Source organism: Podarcis tiliguerta (genome assembly GCF_965153285.1).
Source record: "Podarcis tiliguerta genome assembly, chromosome: 1".
Taxonomy (NCBI): Eukaryota; Metazoa; Chordata; class Lepidosauria; order Squamata; family Lacertidae; genus Podarcis; species Podarcis tiliguerta.
Genome location: NC_139534.1, coordinates 4,684,742 through 4,697,490, shown reverse-complemented (window position 1 = coordinate 4,697,490; position 12,749 = coordinate 4,684,742). Strand labels below are relative to the sequence as shown.

Genomic DNA, 12,749 nt, shown 5'->3' with positions numbered 1-12,749 from the left:
AATTTCGAATAACTGGTGACCTGGGTACCAAGTTCTTCAGCAGGTTCACCAAAGCCCACTTCGCCTCCCTCCTTGCGCGATGGCAGGGCTGCCAGCTGGCCTTTGGGAAGGGGGCGGTGGGCTGCTAGTTTCAGTGGCGTAGCGTGGGTTGTCAGCACCCGGGGCAAGGCAAGTAATTTGCGCCCCCTAACCCGTGGATGCGCGCCCCCTAACCCGCGGATTTGCGCCCCTAACCCCCAGATGTTGCGCCCGGTGCGGCCGGCCCCCCCTGCACCCCCCACGCTACGCCACTGGCTAGTTTACAGTGGCACAGATTGTACTTTGAACAAGTAACGGGTTTGAAAACCTTTCCCCTTTCCCTGAGTTTTCTAAACGCTGCTGGGAGAGCCGTCGGGCGGGTGGGGGGGGGGTCCCAAGCCCCTGGCGGGCACCGCGTTGGCGAAGGGCGCCGTGGAGAGGCGCGAGAAGGGGCTCCGGGCGGAAGCTTCGCTTGCGCAAGAAGAGGCAGCCGGAGCAGGAGCTCGCTCGCTCGGGCGGGAGACCCGGGCAGGGTCCGCGCCCCCGAGCGCGGATGGTGGAGCCACAGCGCCGCCGGGTGGCCGCTGCCTCGGGTGGCGCTGGCTGGCCCGCTCCGGGGGGAGGAGAAAGAGGCAGGACGGAGCCAGGCGCCCGCGCCCCGCCCGGAGGGCTCCCTCTCTCCACTCCCAAGTCCGGCGAAGGGAAGGAGCCCCGGTCGCCCAAGATGCAGCGCCCCTCGTGAAACGCGCGCAAGCCCTCCTTCGTCCGCGCCCGCGGAGCTGTCGCCAGTCGGTTCCCCAGGTAAGCGGACGGCAGCTTCGCCCGCGGCTCTGGCTCGGGAAGCGCGGAGGAGAGCGGGCGAAGCTCGGCGGGGCTGGGGCGGCGAGGGAGCGCCAGGGAAAGGCAGCCGCGCCAGGAATAGCGGGCAAATCTAGGCGGGTTGCACCGATCCAAGCAGCCCCAGCAGGACTCTGCGCAGCAAGCGCAGGACCAAAGGCACCTGTGCAGGATGAGGTGCTGTCACCTCAAGTAACAATAGGCGATGGATGTCATGAAATGCTTGTGCTGGTCTTTGATTTCTACTAGAAAACAGCCGTTGCTCTTCAAAGCGCAGACATCCTTTCAACATTGGCACGGCAACGTTATCTGCTTCCATAGTTTTGCACCAATAAGGCGGAATTCACAAATTGGGTTTAGTGGCTTCCCTGGTTTTACTTTAGATCTGGTGCCTTTGGCCAGCGGGTTTCAGGGCGTGTTTTTCCAGAACTTGAGCACCGCAGTAAACGGCTAACGGGCATATTTTGTTCTCCAGAGATATTAGGCAGATTTAGCAGAAAGTTGCAACAGCATTCCTTCTGTTGTCTATGGCATGTCTAGATTGGAGGCAATTAAGACTCTTTGCTAATGAAAAGAATGACTTTTCTCCTTCGTTGCTGCAAGAGACTCTTGGCATCTCTCTCTAACTTACAGTGCTATCCTATAGATGTCTGCTCAACAGTAAGTCCTTTTTTGGTCAACTAGGACTTACTCGGATTGCAGCCTAACTGTGAACTGTTGTGTTCCTCAGTAGGATGTGTAATTTAGAGACATGAGCAGCACCCCAAAGTTGTATGAAGGAGGAGCAGGAGTTTGTGTTGGTTGTGTGTCTGGGAATTTCACTCTTAGACGAGGCTATGAAGTCGTGACTCTTCTCTTCCATGCACAGACCATGAGCCAAGTCTGGGGAAAGGGAGGCATTGGCTGCTTTTCGTTTTCTCTTCCTTACCTGGATTTGTGGCCTGGACTCTTCCAGTGCTGCAACAGATGATGCTTTGCCAAGTTTTGGGAGCACACAACCAAGTAAACCGGGAGCCAGAGGAAAAAATGCACCAGAACTTTCAGTTAAATCAGAGTGCAGCATTTTCTGAGGCAGCATTCCTACAGAAAGCAGAATTGGAGGGAAGCTAAAAGGGAACTTGAATCTTCATGTACAATATCCATTAATGTACAATGTTGGAGAAAACACTCGAGAGCCCAGTTCTGTAATAAGGAAAAAGACATTTTCGCTGGAAAAGTCAGGTGAAGAATCTCCATTTTAGGCAACCACCGTAACTCACTTTTTGCATCTTTCTGTGTCTGAACTGGCCACCTTGTAGTCTGAGCATCTCCCACTAGTACCTGTCTCCCCCAGAGCGCGTCTGGGATGCCCCTATTTTCATCAGAGAAACGTTGGAGGGTATGGAATAGGTGTGTGAGAAAACTCTCTCGTGTTTCTAACTACATCATTAAACAAAGCCTTTCCCCCCCTTCCCATCACTTATAATAACTTTGCTAAGTTGTTTAAGGTTGGCCTTTATGCACATTTCATCGACCAGAGAAATGTATTACATTAGCATTAGTTAGGTTTGCCTGCCAGGTGTGTGTGTGAGAGAGAATGCGTGTTTTAAGACCCACATTTCTTTGAAATCTGCTCTGTCACACTGTTAATATGGTGTAACTTAAATAAAACCTAGAACACAGAAACAGTGCACTTCTGGGAACCTGGTGTGATAAGGCTACTGTGATTTTAGGGAGCTAAAGCAAAGAACTGTGGGCCTTCAGTATTCAGGCCTGCAAAGGCTGTCAGCAAAGATGGCCAGAGCTATACAGCCCCAGGGAGGAAGGGACAGGCTGAATCAGGGAGCTGATATAAACCTGGAAGTTTAAAATGCATCTTGATCAGGTCACTAAAATCATTAAGATTTATCTACATTTATTGTGAGCAGAAACATGCTTAGGATCAATGCTGAATATCTGGTAGTTTTCACTAGTGGTGCAATCCTGCACACGTATAGTCATTTTCTCCCTGGGCTTGCGGTGTAATTCCTCCAGTATTTCTCTCTTATAGCCAGCAAAATATATTCACTTCACTAAAGTCCTTTGTAAAGGAAATATACTGTATACAGCCATACTGTGGTTTTCGACCAGCTTAGTTCTCGAATGTTTTGGCTCCCGAACGCCGCAAAACCGGAAGTGAGTGTTACGGTTTGCGAACTATTTTTGGAAGCCGAACATCCAACAGAACTCCTGTGGCTTCCCATTGGCTGCAGGAGCTTCCTGCAGCCAATCAGAAGCCGCACTTTGGTTTCCAAGTGTTTTGGAAGTTGAATGGACTTCTGGAAAAGATTCCATTCGACTTCCAAGGTACGTTTGTACTAGTTTTTAATAAACAGAATGGAATCTGGAGTAGTTTCTTTGAAACTAGTAAGGCAGGCACTGAAGGACCAGTGTTCTGCAGGAACAATTCTGTAGGGTGATTAGATAATTAAGGAAAAAACAATAACAGCACATTTAAAATTACAGGGCAGGCTACAGATAGTGAATTCAATTGCACTTGGGTGCTAGAGGGTACTTCAGGTTATCCCAGAGGCTGCTGAACTCCCAAACTCCTCCCCCTGTTTGGTTTCTCCCCCCAATACTGGGCAGTGCAATTCTCTGCCACCATATTCATCCGCTTACCTGGATGGAACAAGCACTGCCCAAGACAAGCCGCTTGAGTAGTTTCTTCCTGGCAAAAGTTGCACTGCCAGACTTAAATTAAATAAAAGGCTCCCCCGCTCCAGCCAAGCTAAATCTCAATCACCTCATGTTATGGTTGCCCCTCCATGGCACTGAATACTATTGCTTTGGAGATAGAAAAAAGAATCTTTGAAATGCCACACTGTTCATGTCTAGTGCCTTAATCATCTCATAATCTAAGACTGTTATGTTGGCTCTGTCCTGACAGGACTCGAGGTGTATGATAAAGTGGCCAAGATGTTCCCAGAAGCCTTTTTAGCTGTTCTGCTGTGCACAACGCTGGCTCCACTCCATGCTCAAAATGATGATGATGTTGCTGCAGCTTCGTCCTGTGCAGGTAAAAGCACAATCTTTAAAACTCCGCCTTATCCCTTGTCTTTTCTTTTGGCCTCCTCTTTCCTATCCCTGTGGAAAATTACTTGCTGACTTTTCTTCTTTGCTTGGCTCACAGTGGCTAACTTATTCCTTTCCATCTCACCTCACTGACCACCACTATTACTTACTTGGAACCTCATTTTCCACGTTGTCACCCATTTATTCGATTTGGAGCTTCACTGAGAGATAGTGGTGGACTTTACACACATATAAAAAACACTGTGAAAATGCTTTTTCAAAAAAGGTTTTGAAAAATACATTGAATTTTGCATAGTTCACTGTCGCCATCTAGTGCCACATGTGTATATTGCACTTTTCAACACATTTAAAATGTTTATTCACAGCTGTACAGCTGAGTCCAGGGAGTCTCCTTCTGGTGGCAGAATGAAGCCACTTCCTGTGACTTGTAAACTATTAATTAATCAATGCAGGCCCTCTTTTGTAGCCACAGCACACTGCTAACTCACATTCAGTTTGTGACTGACTAATCCCAAGCAGTGCTATTTTTCTCGAAAAAGAGGTGTCAGAGCTCTCCAAGAGCACCTCCCTTGTTCTCTTGTGATGGCAATGGCGCCCACCTGAGAGGGGCTGGGACTGTGTTCCAGCAAGTTCTGACTGGGGAATAAGCCCTGATCCCAAGTTGAATTCAAGGTTGAGCTCCAAGCCAGGTATTTCCCATCCTATGCCCTGAGGATGTGGTTGTTTTTAAGGGCACAAGTCCAAAGTGTTCAGGCCTCATAGGGACCTCTGAGAATCAGCCTTGGTATGACTGTTGTGGTTGCATCAGCACACTTTTCTTTGCTGTTTCTATACAGATCAAACTGACTGTCCCATCAGGGTGTATTTTGTGATTGACACATCTGAGAGTATTGCGCTGCAGACGGCACCTTTGGGGAGCATAGTGACCCATATGAAAAGCTTCATCCCTGAATTCATCGCAAAGCTGGAGAACGAGCTCTACCAGAGCCAAGTGTCCATCAACTGGCAATTTGCAGGACTCCATTTTTCAGATGTGGTGAAAATATACAGTGAGTTCACTAACAGCAAGACGATCTACCGTGAGCGGTTGGAGAAAGTTCAGTACATTGGTCGGGGCACCTTCACAGATTGTGCTATCTCCAACATGACAGCACAGATCCTGTCCAATCCATCCCCTGGGGCTGTCAATTACGCCATTGTGATCACTGATGGCCATGTGACAGGCAGTCCCTGTGGAGGGATGAAGCTGCAAGCTGAAAAAGCCCGAGACGCAGGGATCAGGCTCTTTGCAGTGGCCCCCAGCCACAACATCTTTGAGCAAGGGCTGCGAGAGATTGCCAACCCCCCGCTGGAGCTTTACCGGAGCAATTACTCCATCACAAAGATGGATCCTATCAGAAAAGAATCAACCACCGAGATAGATACCAATACCATTGATAGGATCATCCAAGTTATGGTAAGAATGGATCTCTCTCGGGTGGGGGTGGGGGGAATAATGCAATTTCTTGAAATACTATTTAGCTTCAGGCAGTTTGCATTGTCCGGGCTGGATATCAAAGCAGAAGCTTTATAAATTTTATTAAATTTCTATCCTGCCCTCCCACCCAAAGGAGCCTAGCTCCTCCAAAGTACAAGGAATGCCCTTCCAAGCACCCAGTAACCAACTAAGAGCCATTGAGGCTTCCTAGATTTGTGGGCGTGCTCCATCATTAATTTAAGCATAATACCAAGCATGCAGCATTCTTAAAACCTGTAGTGTGATAAAATTATTCAGCTCAAGTCCTTTAGCTGGAAGCCATGCCAACCACAATTGGAGCAAAAACTATCACTGGATTTCCACAGCCCCACATTCGGCCAGAGTTCTAGGCTGCTGTCCTCACTTGGGGGTTGCACGATCTGTGCATCCATCGGGGTGTCCCTGTCCCTACCAGCCTGGTGTCCCCCTTGGTTGCAGTGGCTGGGGAATGAGCCAAGCCTCCTGCCTCTGGGTTAGAGTGGTGCTGCTGAAATGACAGGCAGGGGTGAGGAGGAGCCCACCTTTATTTCCCATCTCATATTATTCGGGGGAAGTCTGATAAGGGTAAACTACCAGTAGGGGGAGCCCCACCGAGGCAGATCGACTCGAGGACCCCTGGGTTCCCGACCAGCTTCGGAGGAGATCCACACCCCCAGATTCCTTTAATGGAATACCCTTATTCATGGAGGGGCACACCTTTCCTCATCCACACATTGCTATTCCAATGCCTACCCGCCAAAGGTGTGACCATTGCTATGAGGTAGGCGAAAACCAAGTGGCTGGTGCCAATTTGCCAAGTGGAAAAAGACCTACCGGGCCCCTGAACAGCAACCAACCGAAGTCCATAGCAAGGCCAATGACGCAACCTGGGAAAGGGTGAGAGATCCTCAGTGCAAGACTGAAAGGGAAGCCTCAGAGTCGCACCACGGCTTAAATTGGCCCTGGCCACACCCCCAAGCAACCTGATTGGCCGCCTGGCAACCTGACATGGCTGGGGTCTCCCCTAGTGTGATGCGGGACGCTGCCCCGCCCCCATGCTGAGGCAGGAGGCTGGGCGACCTGTCCACAACCCGGCCCTACCCACTCACTGGTTTGGAGCCGATCTCCAAAAAATCAAATTCTGCACAGGCCGTGCAAACTGAATAGATTTGCATGTATCCTGTTTTATTCTGAGGCTGTTGGCAGTGGCTCCCCAAGGTCTCTGGCCCTGCTGCCTGATTACTTTTTCCTGGGATCGAACCTGGGCCTTCTACAGGCAAATCATGGTCTCTGCCACTGAGCTGTGACCCTCCGCCAAGTCTTCCCTTCTACTTTGTATAGCTCATTCTGCCTTCAGAATTCACATTTTGAGTGTCTGGGATTTGCTTTCAAAACACAATGGCCGCTGGCAAAGTGAGGAAAAGACGGAAGACAACCTCTAGGGGCAAGCAAGAGAGGGCAGAAGCAAGGAGGTAAAGGAGAGCCATCCGTAATCACTGAAATGTCCCTCCCTGATTTCTGGCCCTTTGTCAGAGAACATGCGCGCAAGCATTTATTTGCAATGCTAAAAACTGGAGAGCTGCTTTTAAGAAGGGAGGGGCTTAGGTGCCCAGGTGAGGTGCCAAAATCCATGTTTGCCCAGAGGACGCAGAGAGAATATGCAGAGGAAAGCGCTGTCTCGGTTTTCTTCTTCCTAGATTTAACTCAGTTAATATTTAAAAATCTTTTTCCTCCCAACAGAAACACGAAGCCTATGGAGAGGTAAGTACAGGTTCTTTCCCGAATAACAGCATTTCAATTGTTGACAAAATTAGAGTGCTCAAGAGAGCAACTGGAGCTCCGTAGAAGGGCAGTGGTACCCAGGCATATTTACTTAGGACTGGAGCAAATTCTATTTAACTTATTGGGAGTGGGCTGCAAATTTGCCTAATTCCACAGGCCTCGTCAGGCATTTATGATGCACAAGGCGAAGATGGGGAGAGCAGGCTGCCTAGGCTACCTTAAGGTGGTGTGAATTCTCCCAGCCCCTCACCTGAACTGCAGTGGGAGGTGTGGGTTTTTTGTGCCCATGGAGGCTCCCAGGCTTCTGAGTTGCACGGGAAGCCTCTGTGGATACGAAAATGTTCCCTGTTACCACATGAGGGGCCTGGAGGGAGGCTTAGCTGGGTTCTCTTTGAGCACAATAATACCTGGCACATATTGTTTGCTTTAACTGCTGCTACAGACTTCTTAACAAATTATTCTGTGAATGAGAAAGAGAGGATTACACAAAGCCAAATTCAGCAGGCGCCCAGTTCATATTGCAAAATCCTAGGGGATTGAAACACATTTTGCCTACCTAGCAAGAGACCACAAAGTTCTGGTAGCAGATCTTAGCCTTCCCTCTGGGAAATGGGGCAGAGTCCCCAGAGTCATTCAGTAGACCGCTGGGATTCATTAGATTTGGGGTGAGGGTCTCTTTATTTTTATCACAGTGTAGAAATTTAATCAACTTCTCAGCTATGGAAGTTCATTTAATTTTTGTTTGGATTTATTTCAGTGCTACAAAATGAGCTGCCTAGAAATTGCAGGCCCACCTGGCCCAAAGGGGTTTCGGGGACAAAAGGTAAGTTGAATGGCATAGTTCAATCTGGTAGAGATTCCTAACCCAGGGGCCACAAACCACTGGTGGGGTCCAGAGTTATCCTAAGGCAGTGCTGGCGAACCTATGGCACTCAGAGCCCACTCTGTGGAGACTTGCAACATCGCCCCATCGGGTCCGTTTTTTGTGGTTTGCAAAGGTGACAGCCACTCCCCCCCCCCCCCCGTGGGCTGGAAATGCTCTGTATAGTGCGCGCCGGCCACAGCAGCGTTGGGAGGGGGGAAGTTGAGCACACACACACACACCCCTACGCCGCTGTGAGCCCCAGAGTTTCGTGCCCACCACCAGCTGGTTGGCTGCTGCTGCGGCTGCAATAGGGCACTCGTTGCTCTCCTCTCCCGAGAAGGTGGAGCCTGAGGGGAGAGAGTGTGGGGTGGGTGCTCCCCTCTCTCATCCCCAGGGGAAACGAAGCAGCAAACAGGGCTGTGAGGGTGAAAAAGGCGCCTTCGTAGTGCCCAGCGGTGCTTTCACTCGTTTCTCTGGGAGTGTTTCCGCACAATGTTGCGCACAGTTGCGCTGTGGAAGACACGGAAACACGTCGTCATCATCATCATTTTTTAATTTGTATACCATCTTTCTATCTTACAATGCCGGGACGTGGGTGGCGCTGTGGGTAAAACCTCAGTGCCTAGGACTTGCCGATCGTATGGTCGGCGGTTCGAATCCCTGCGGCGGGGTGAGCTCCCGTCATTCGGTCCCAGCTCCTGCCCACCTAGCAGTTCGAAAGCACCCTTAAGTGCAAGTAGATAAATAGGGGCCGCTTTATAGCGGGAAGGTAAACGGCGTTTCCGTGTGCTGCGCTGGTACTGGCTCGCCAGCTGCAGCTTCGTCACGCTGGCCACATGACCCGGAAGTGTCTTCGGACGGCGCCGGCTCAAGGCCTCTAGAGCGAGATGGGCACGCAACCCCAGAGTCGGACATGACTGGCCCGTACGGGCAGGGGTACCTTTACCTTTACCTTTATCTTACAATACTCAAGGCGGTTTACAAGCTTAAGAAACAAAAAATGTACATCTTATAACAATCTGATGCAATAATAAAACTTTAAAATAGGCAACCAACACCCAAAAAGTAACATTCAACAGGTGGAAAGAGGCCTTGCCTGATGGAGTCTCTCCCCTCACAGTTCTTCCTCCAGGACCTGCTCCCTCACCTGCGCTTGAATTCCGCGCAGCTCACCTGCTCCCAAGCATACCTTTCCTGGGGCAGGGCTAAGCAGCCCGTGCTCCAGGAAGAGGTTAAGCCCTCCTGTCTTTCCACCTGGAAAGTACTCTAAAGCAATGAGGACAAGCCAGGTGGGGGCTTGAGTCCCAGCAGTCACCCTCCTTTAGTTCCTGTTGCGAATTGCCCTGCAGGTGGTGAGCGGTGGCACTTTCCCCCTCCAGACTTGGTGGGGTTTGAACTCCCCTTTTTCTGCTGCTCATTCAAGCGCCCAACCAGGTTGCTGTTGTGATTGTGTAAGCCTTCGTTGCTTCTCTTGGCCTTACACTTAGCAAAAATTAAAATTAAAACACCCTGAGGAGAGCGGAACCTTGTGTCCCAAAGTGCTATGTTGTGCTGCGAGACCGTGGTTGTGAGGAGCATAAGGAAATTGAGATGCCTGCCATAGTCAAGAGTGGGGGAAAGTAGGCTGGATGTAAAGCTATTGCGGCCATCCCTCCTGGCTTGGTAACACGCAAGATACAGCAGTGGTTCCACAAGACCGTATTTCTCACCCAATAATGCAAATATAGGATTCTTCCTTTCAGCACTACCGCAGAGAGCAAAGACCACCTTTTAAAACCTCTCCAAGTTTCTGAAAGTTATTCAAGCCTTTGAATTGCTTCTTAAGTAACATGTATATAATTCTACATTTTCTGGAGGCAATTTGTGTTTTCTTGAACTTTAGTAAATCTGTAATTTAAGAAAGGTAACTATTTATTTTGAAAATATCATACATAAAGTGCAGAAATAAGCTCAACAAGGCCGGGGTAAAAGGTAAAGGTAAAGGGACCCCTGAACATTAGGTCCAGTTGTGACCGACTCTGGGGTTGCGGCTCTCATCTCGCTTTATTGGCTGAGGGAGCTGGCGTACAGCTTCCGGGTCATATGGCCAGCATGACTAAGCCGCTTCTGGAGAACCAGAGCAGCGCACGGAAACGCCATTTACCTTCCTGCCAGAGCGGTACCTATTTATCTACTTGCACTTTGACGTGCTTTCGAACTGCTAGGTGGGCAGGAGCAGGGACCGAGCAACAGGAGCTCACCCCATCGTGGGGATTCGAACCGCCGACCTTCTGATCAGCAAGTCCTAGGCTCTGTGGTTTAAGACATGGGATTCTGGGATTCTGAGGGGGGCATGCGAAAGGAACCCAAGACCTGCAAGATCCTAAGTTCCCTCAAAACACCCCAAACAAGCCAGACACATCCCATTTAACCCACAGCGCCACCTGTGTCCCTAATGCCGGGGTACTCCTCCCAAAAAAAGCTCAACAACTCTCCCCACATTATCCCCCAGAGTGGCACTTTGCAATAAATCAGTGGGTTTGGGGCATTCGGTCTCTAAAAGGTTTGCCACCACTGTCCTAAGGGGTCCTGGCAGAAACAGTCTCTGCCCTCCCCACTCCGGACTGGAGTGCAGAAACTGTCTTCCAGCACTTAGCAAAAGCTTCCTTTGAAGCAGACTTGCTCCCTCCTTGTAGCAGGTAGGCAGCGGCTCCTCCCACAAATAAAATGCCCCTGGACAAAACTCCACTTTTGGACAAAGTGCAGTTGACTACAGTGGTGCCTCGCAAGACGAAATTAATTCGTTCTGCGAGTTTTTTCGTCTTGTGAATTTTTTCGTCTTGCGAAGCACCACTGTGTATTGACGGTTTCCCATAGGAATGCATTGGCGGTTTTAAAAAAAAAAGGCGCAAGACGTTTTCGTCTTGCGAAGCAAGCCCATAGGGAAATCCATCTTGTGAAGCAACTCAGAAAACGAAAAAATCTTTCGTTCTGCGAGTTTTTCATCTTGCGAGGTACCACTGTACTACTGAGCTGCAGAGTGTTAAATGATTAGACCAATTGTTCTTTGACTGGTCAGTGTGTATAATCACATACTCTCCAACATTTCTCTGATGAAAATAGGAACATCCTAAGGAAAAACGGGACAAATTGGGATCAAATCAGAAACCGGGATGGCTTCTCTAAATCAAAGACGTCCCTGGAAAATAGGGACCCTTGGGGAGGTCTGTAATAACTAGCCATTCTGCACATTCACTAGGCCTTATGGAGAATGTGCCCATAATCCTTCCATGAACAGGGAATTTTTAACGTTTCCCAGCTAGTATGCATAATCTCCAACAGCCCGTAGGAAATTTGCATATGCTGACAGAATTGTGTGCCTTTGCAAGTGTGAGGAACCTCCTTTTAACCTCAAATATTTCTGAAGATTCCTACATGCTAATTGTTATAATTTAAGTCTCTGTTAATTAAGAAAATACCGTACATGATGTGGGGGGAAATGTTTATGAACCCAGCAATGCTTTTAAATGAATCTGCAAATGTGCCAAAATCAAAGAAGGCTGCAAAAATTCATTTATTTCCCCCATGTAACTTATTAATTCCAAAAGTATTAAATATTCATTCATTCATTTCCCCAATATACCCACTGATCAGACCAATTAATCAGCTCAAAAAAGGTATGAAATACACACTTCATTTATAATTACAAATATATTTATTCATTTTCCCACTTTATCCAGTGATCAACAACCCAATTAATCAACCAAATTAAACAGAATACAGCTTTATATATTTTTGTGGGGATCAAAAGATTAAATATACTCTCCACTCTCAGTGCAGTCCTGATCTCGACTCCCCCCCACACACACACACACTGTAAGTTGGGGGAGAAGAGAAAAAAACCCTGATATAAGGTAGTACCCTTTGGGATGGAAAAAGTTAAAGGGACATTGTTATTTCCTTCCAAATTTCCGTGAGGGGTTGCCTAGCACAAACATTTTTGTCCCTGAAAACTGCTGAAATTGCCCTTCTATTGCAGTGGGGGGAATGCAAGACATGGTGCTCTAATTTGTTTTATTGTTTTATTTGCTTTTAGGGTGCAAAGGGCAACATGGGGGTTCCAGGTGTTCCTGGGCTAAAAGGACGACAGGTGAGTAGCTGAAAAAAATAGGAGGACTCCCTTCCCACTCCGTTAGCCACTGGGGTGAGTTTTGACATTGAATATTTAAATGTTCAGGATCATATGGAGTAATATTCCAATTTGAACACCTGTTTAGGGGTTGATATTTAACCAAATCAGGCTGTGATCCTTGAAACTGCTAAAGCAGCATATTGAAACCTCTCTTTAAAACAATGTCCAAGTATCTTAGCGGTTTCATTTCACCACTATAAAACAGAAGCAGTAAAACTTCAGTGTCTGCCTCTTGCAGTAATGAAGGACATAATGATTTGAAAATCTCTAACAGGGTAATCCTGTACATGTCCTTTCCAAAGCTCAGGGGGACTTACTCCCGGATAAATGTGTATAGGATGGCAGTCTTAATATACTGTTTAAATTATTGCAACTAATAATGCTGTTTGTCTTTTTAAATATAGGGTGACCCAGGAATTGAAGGTCCAATTGGATATCCAGGTCCCAAGGTAAAAGAATTGCGTCTGTTTATCTTTCTGCCATATTTTTTTTTCCTTTTTCTATTTTAGCGGCTCACCAGTTGTCGG

General features: G+C 48.2%; 1 protein-coding gene across 2 annotated transcripts in view; it reads left to right on the top strand.

Annotated features, from left to right (window-relative positions):
* Positions 1–304: 304 nt before the first annotated feature.
* COL6A2 (collagen type VI alpha 2 chain) overlaps positions 305–12,749 on the top strand; it is a 43,157-nt gene continuing 30,712 nt past the window's right edge. Inside the window, exons 1-7 of one of the 2 annotated variants that reach the window (XM_083401257.1) lie at positions 305–819; positions 3,764–3,892; positions 4,746–5,365; positions 7,145–7,165; positions 7,944–8,009; positions 12,127–12,180; positions 12,627–12,671. In XM_083401257.1, coding sequence (XP_083257383.1) covers positions 3,793–3,892; positions 4,746–5,365; positions 7,145–7,165; positions 7,944–8,009; positions 12,127–12,180; positions 12,627–12,671 — 906 coding nt within the window. In that variant the 5' untranslated portion in view covers positions 305–819; positions 3,764–3,792. The remainder of the gene's footprint in view (positions 820–3,763; positions 3,893–4,745; positions 5,366–7,144; positions 7,166–7,943; positions 8,010–12,126; positions 12,181–12,626; positions 12,672–12,749) is intronic. The other variant, XM_083401258.1, reaches the window with a different exon arrangement.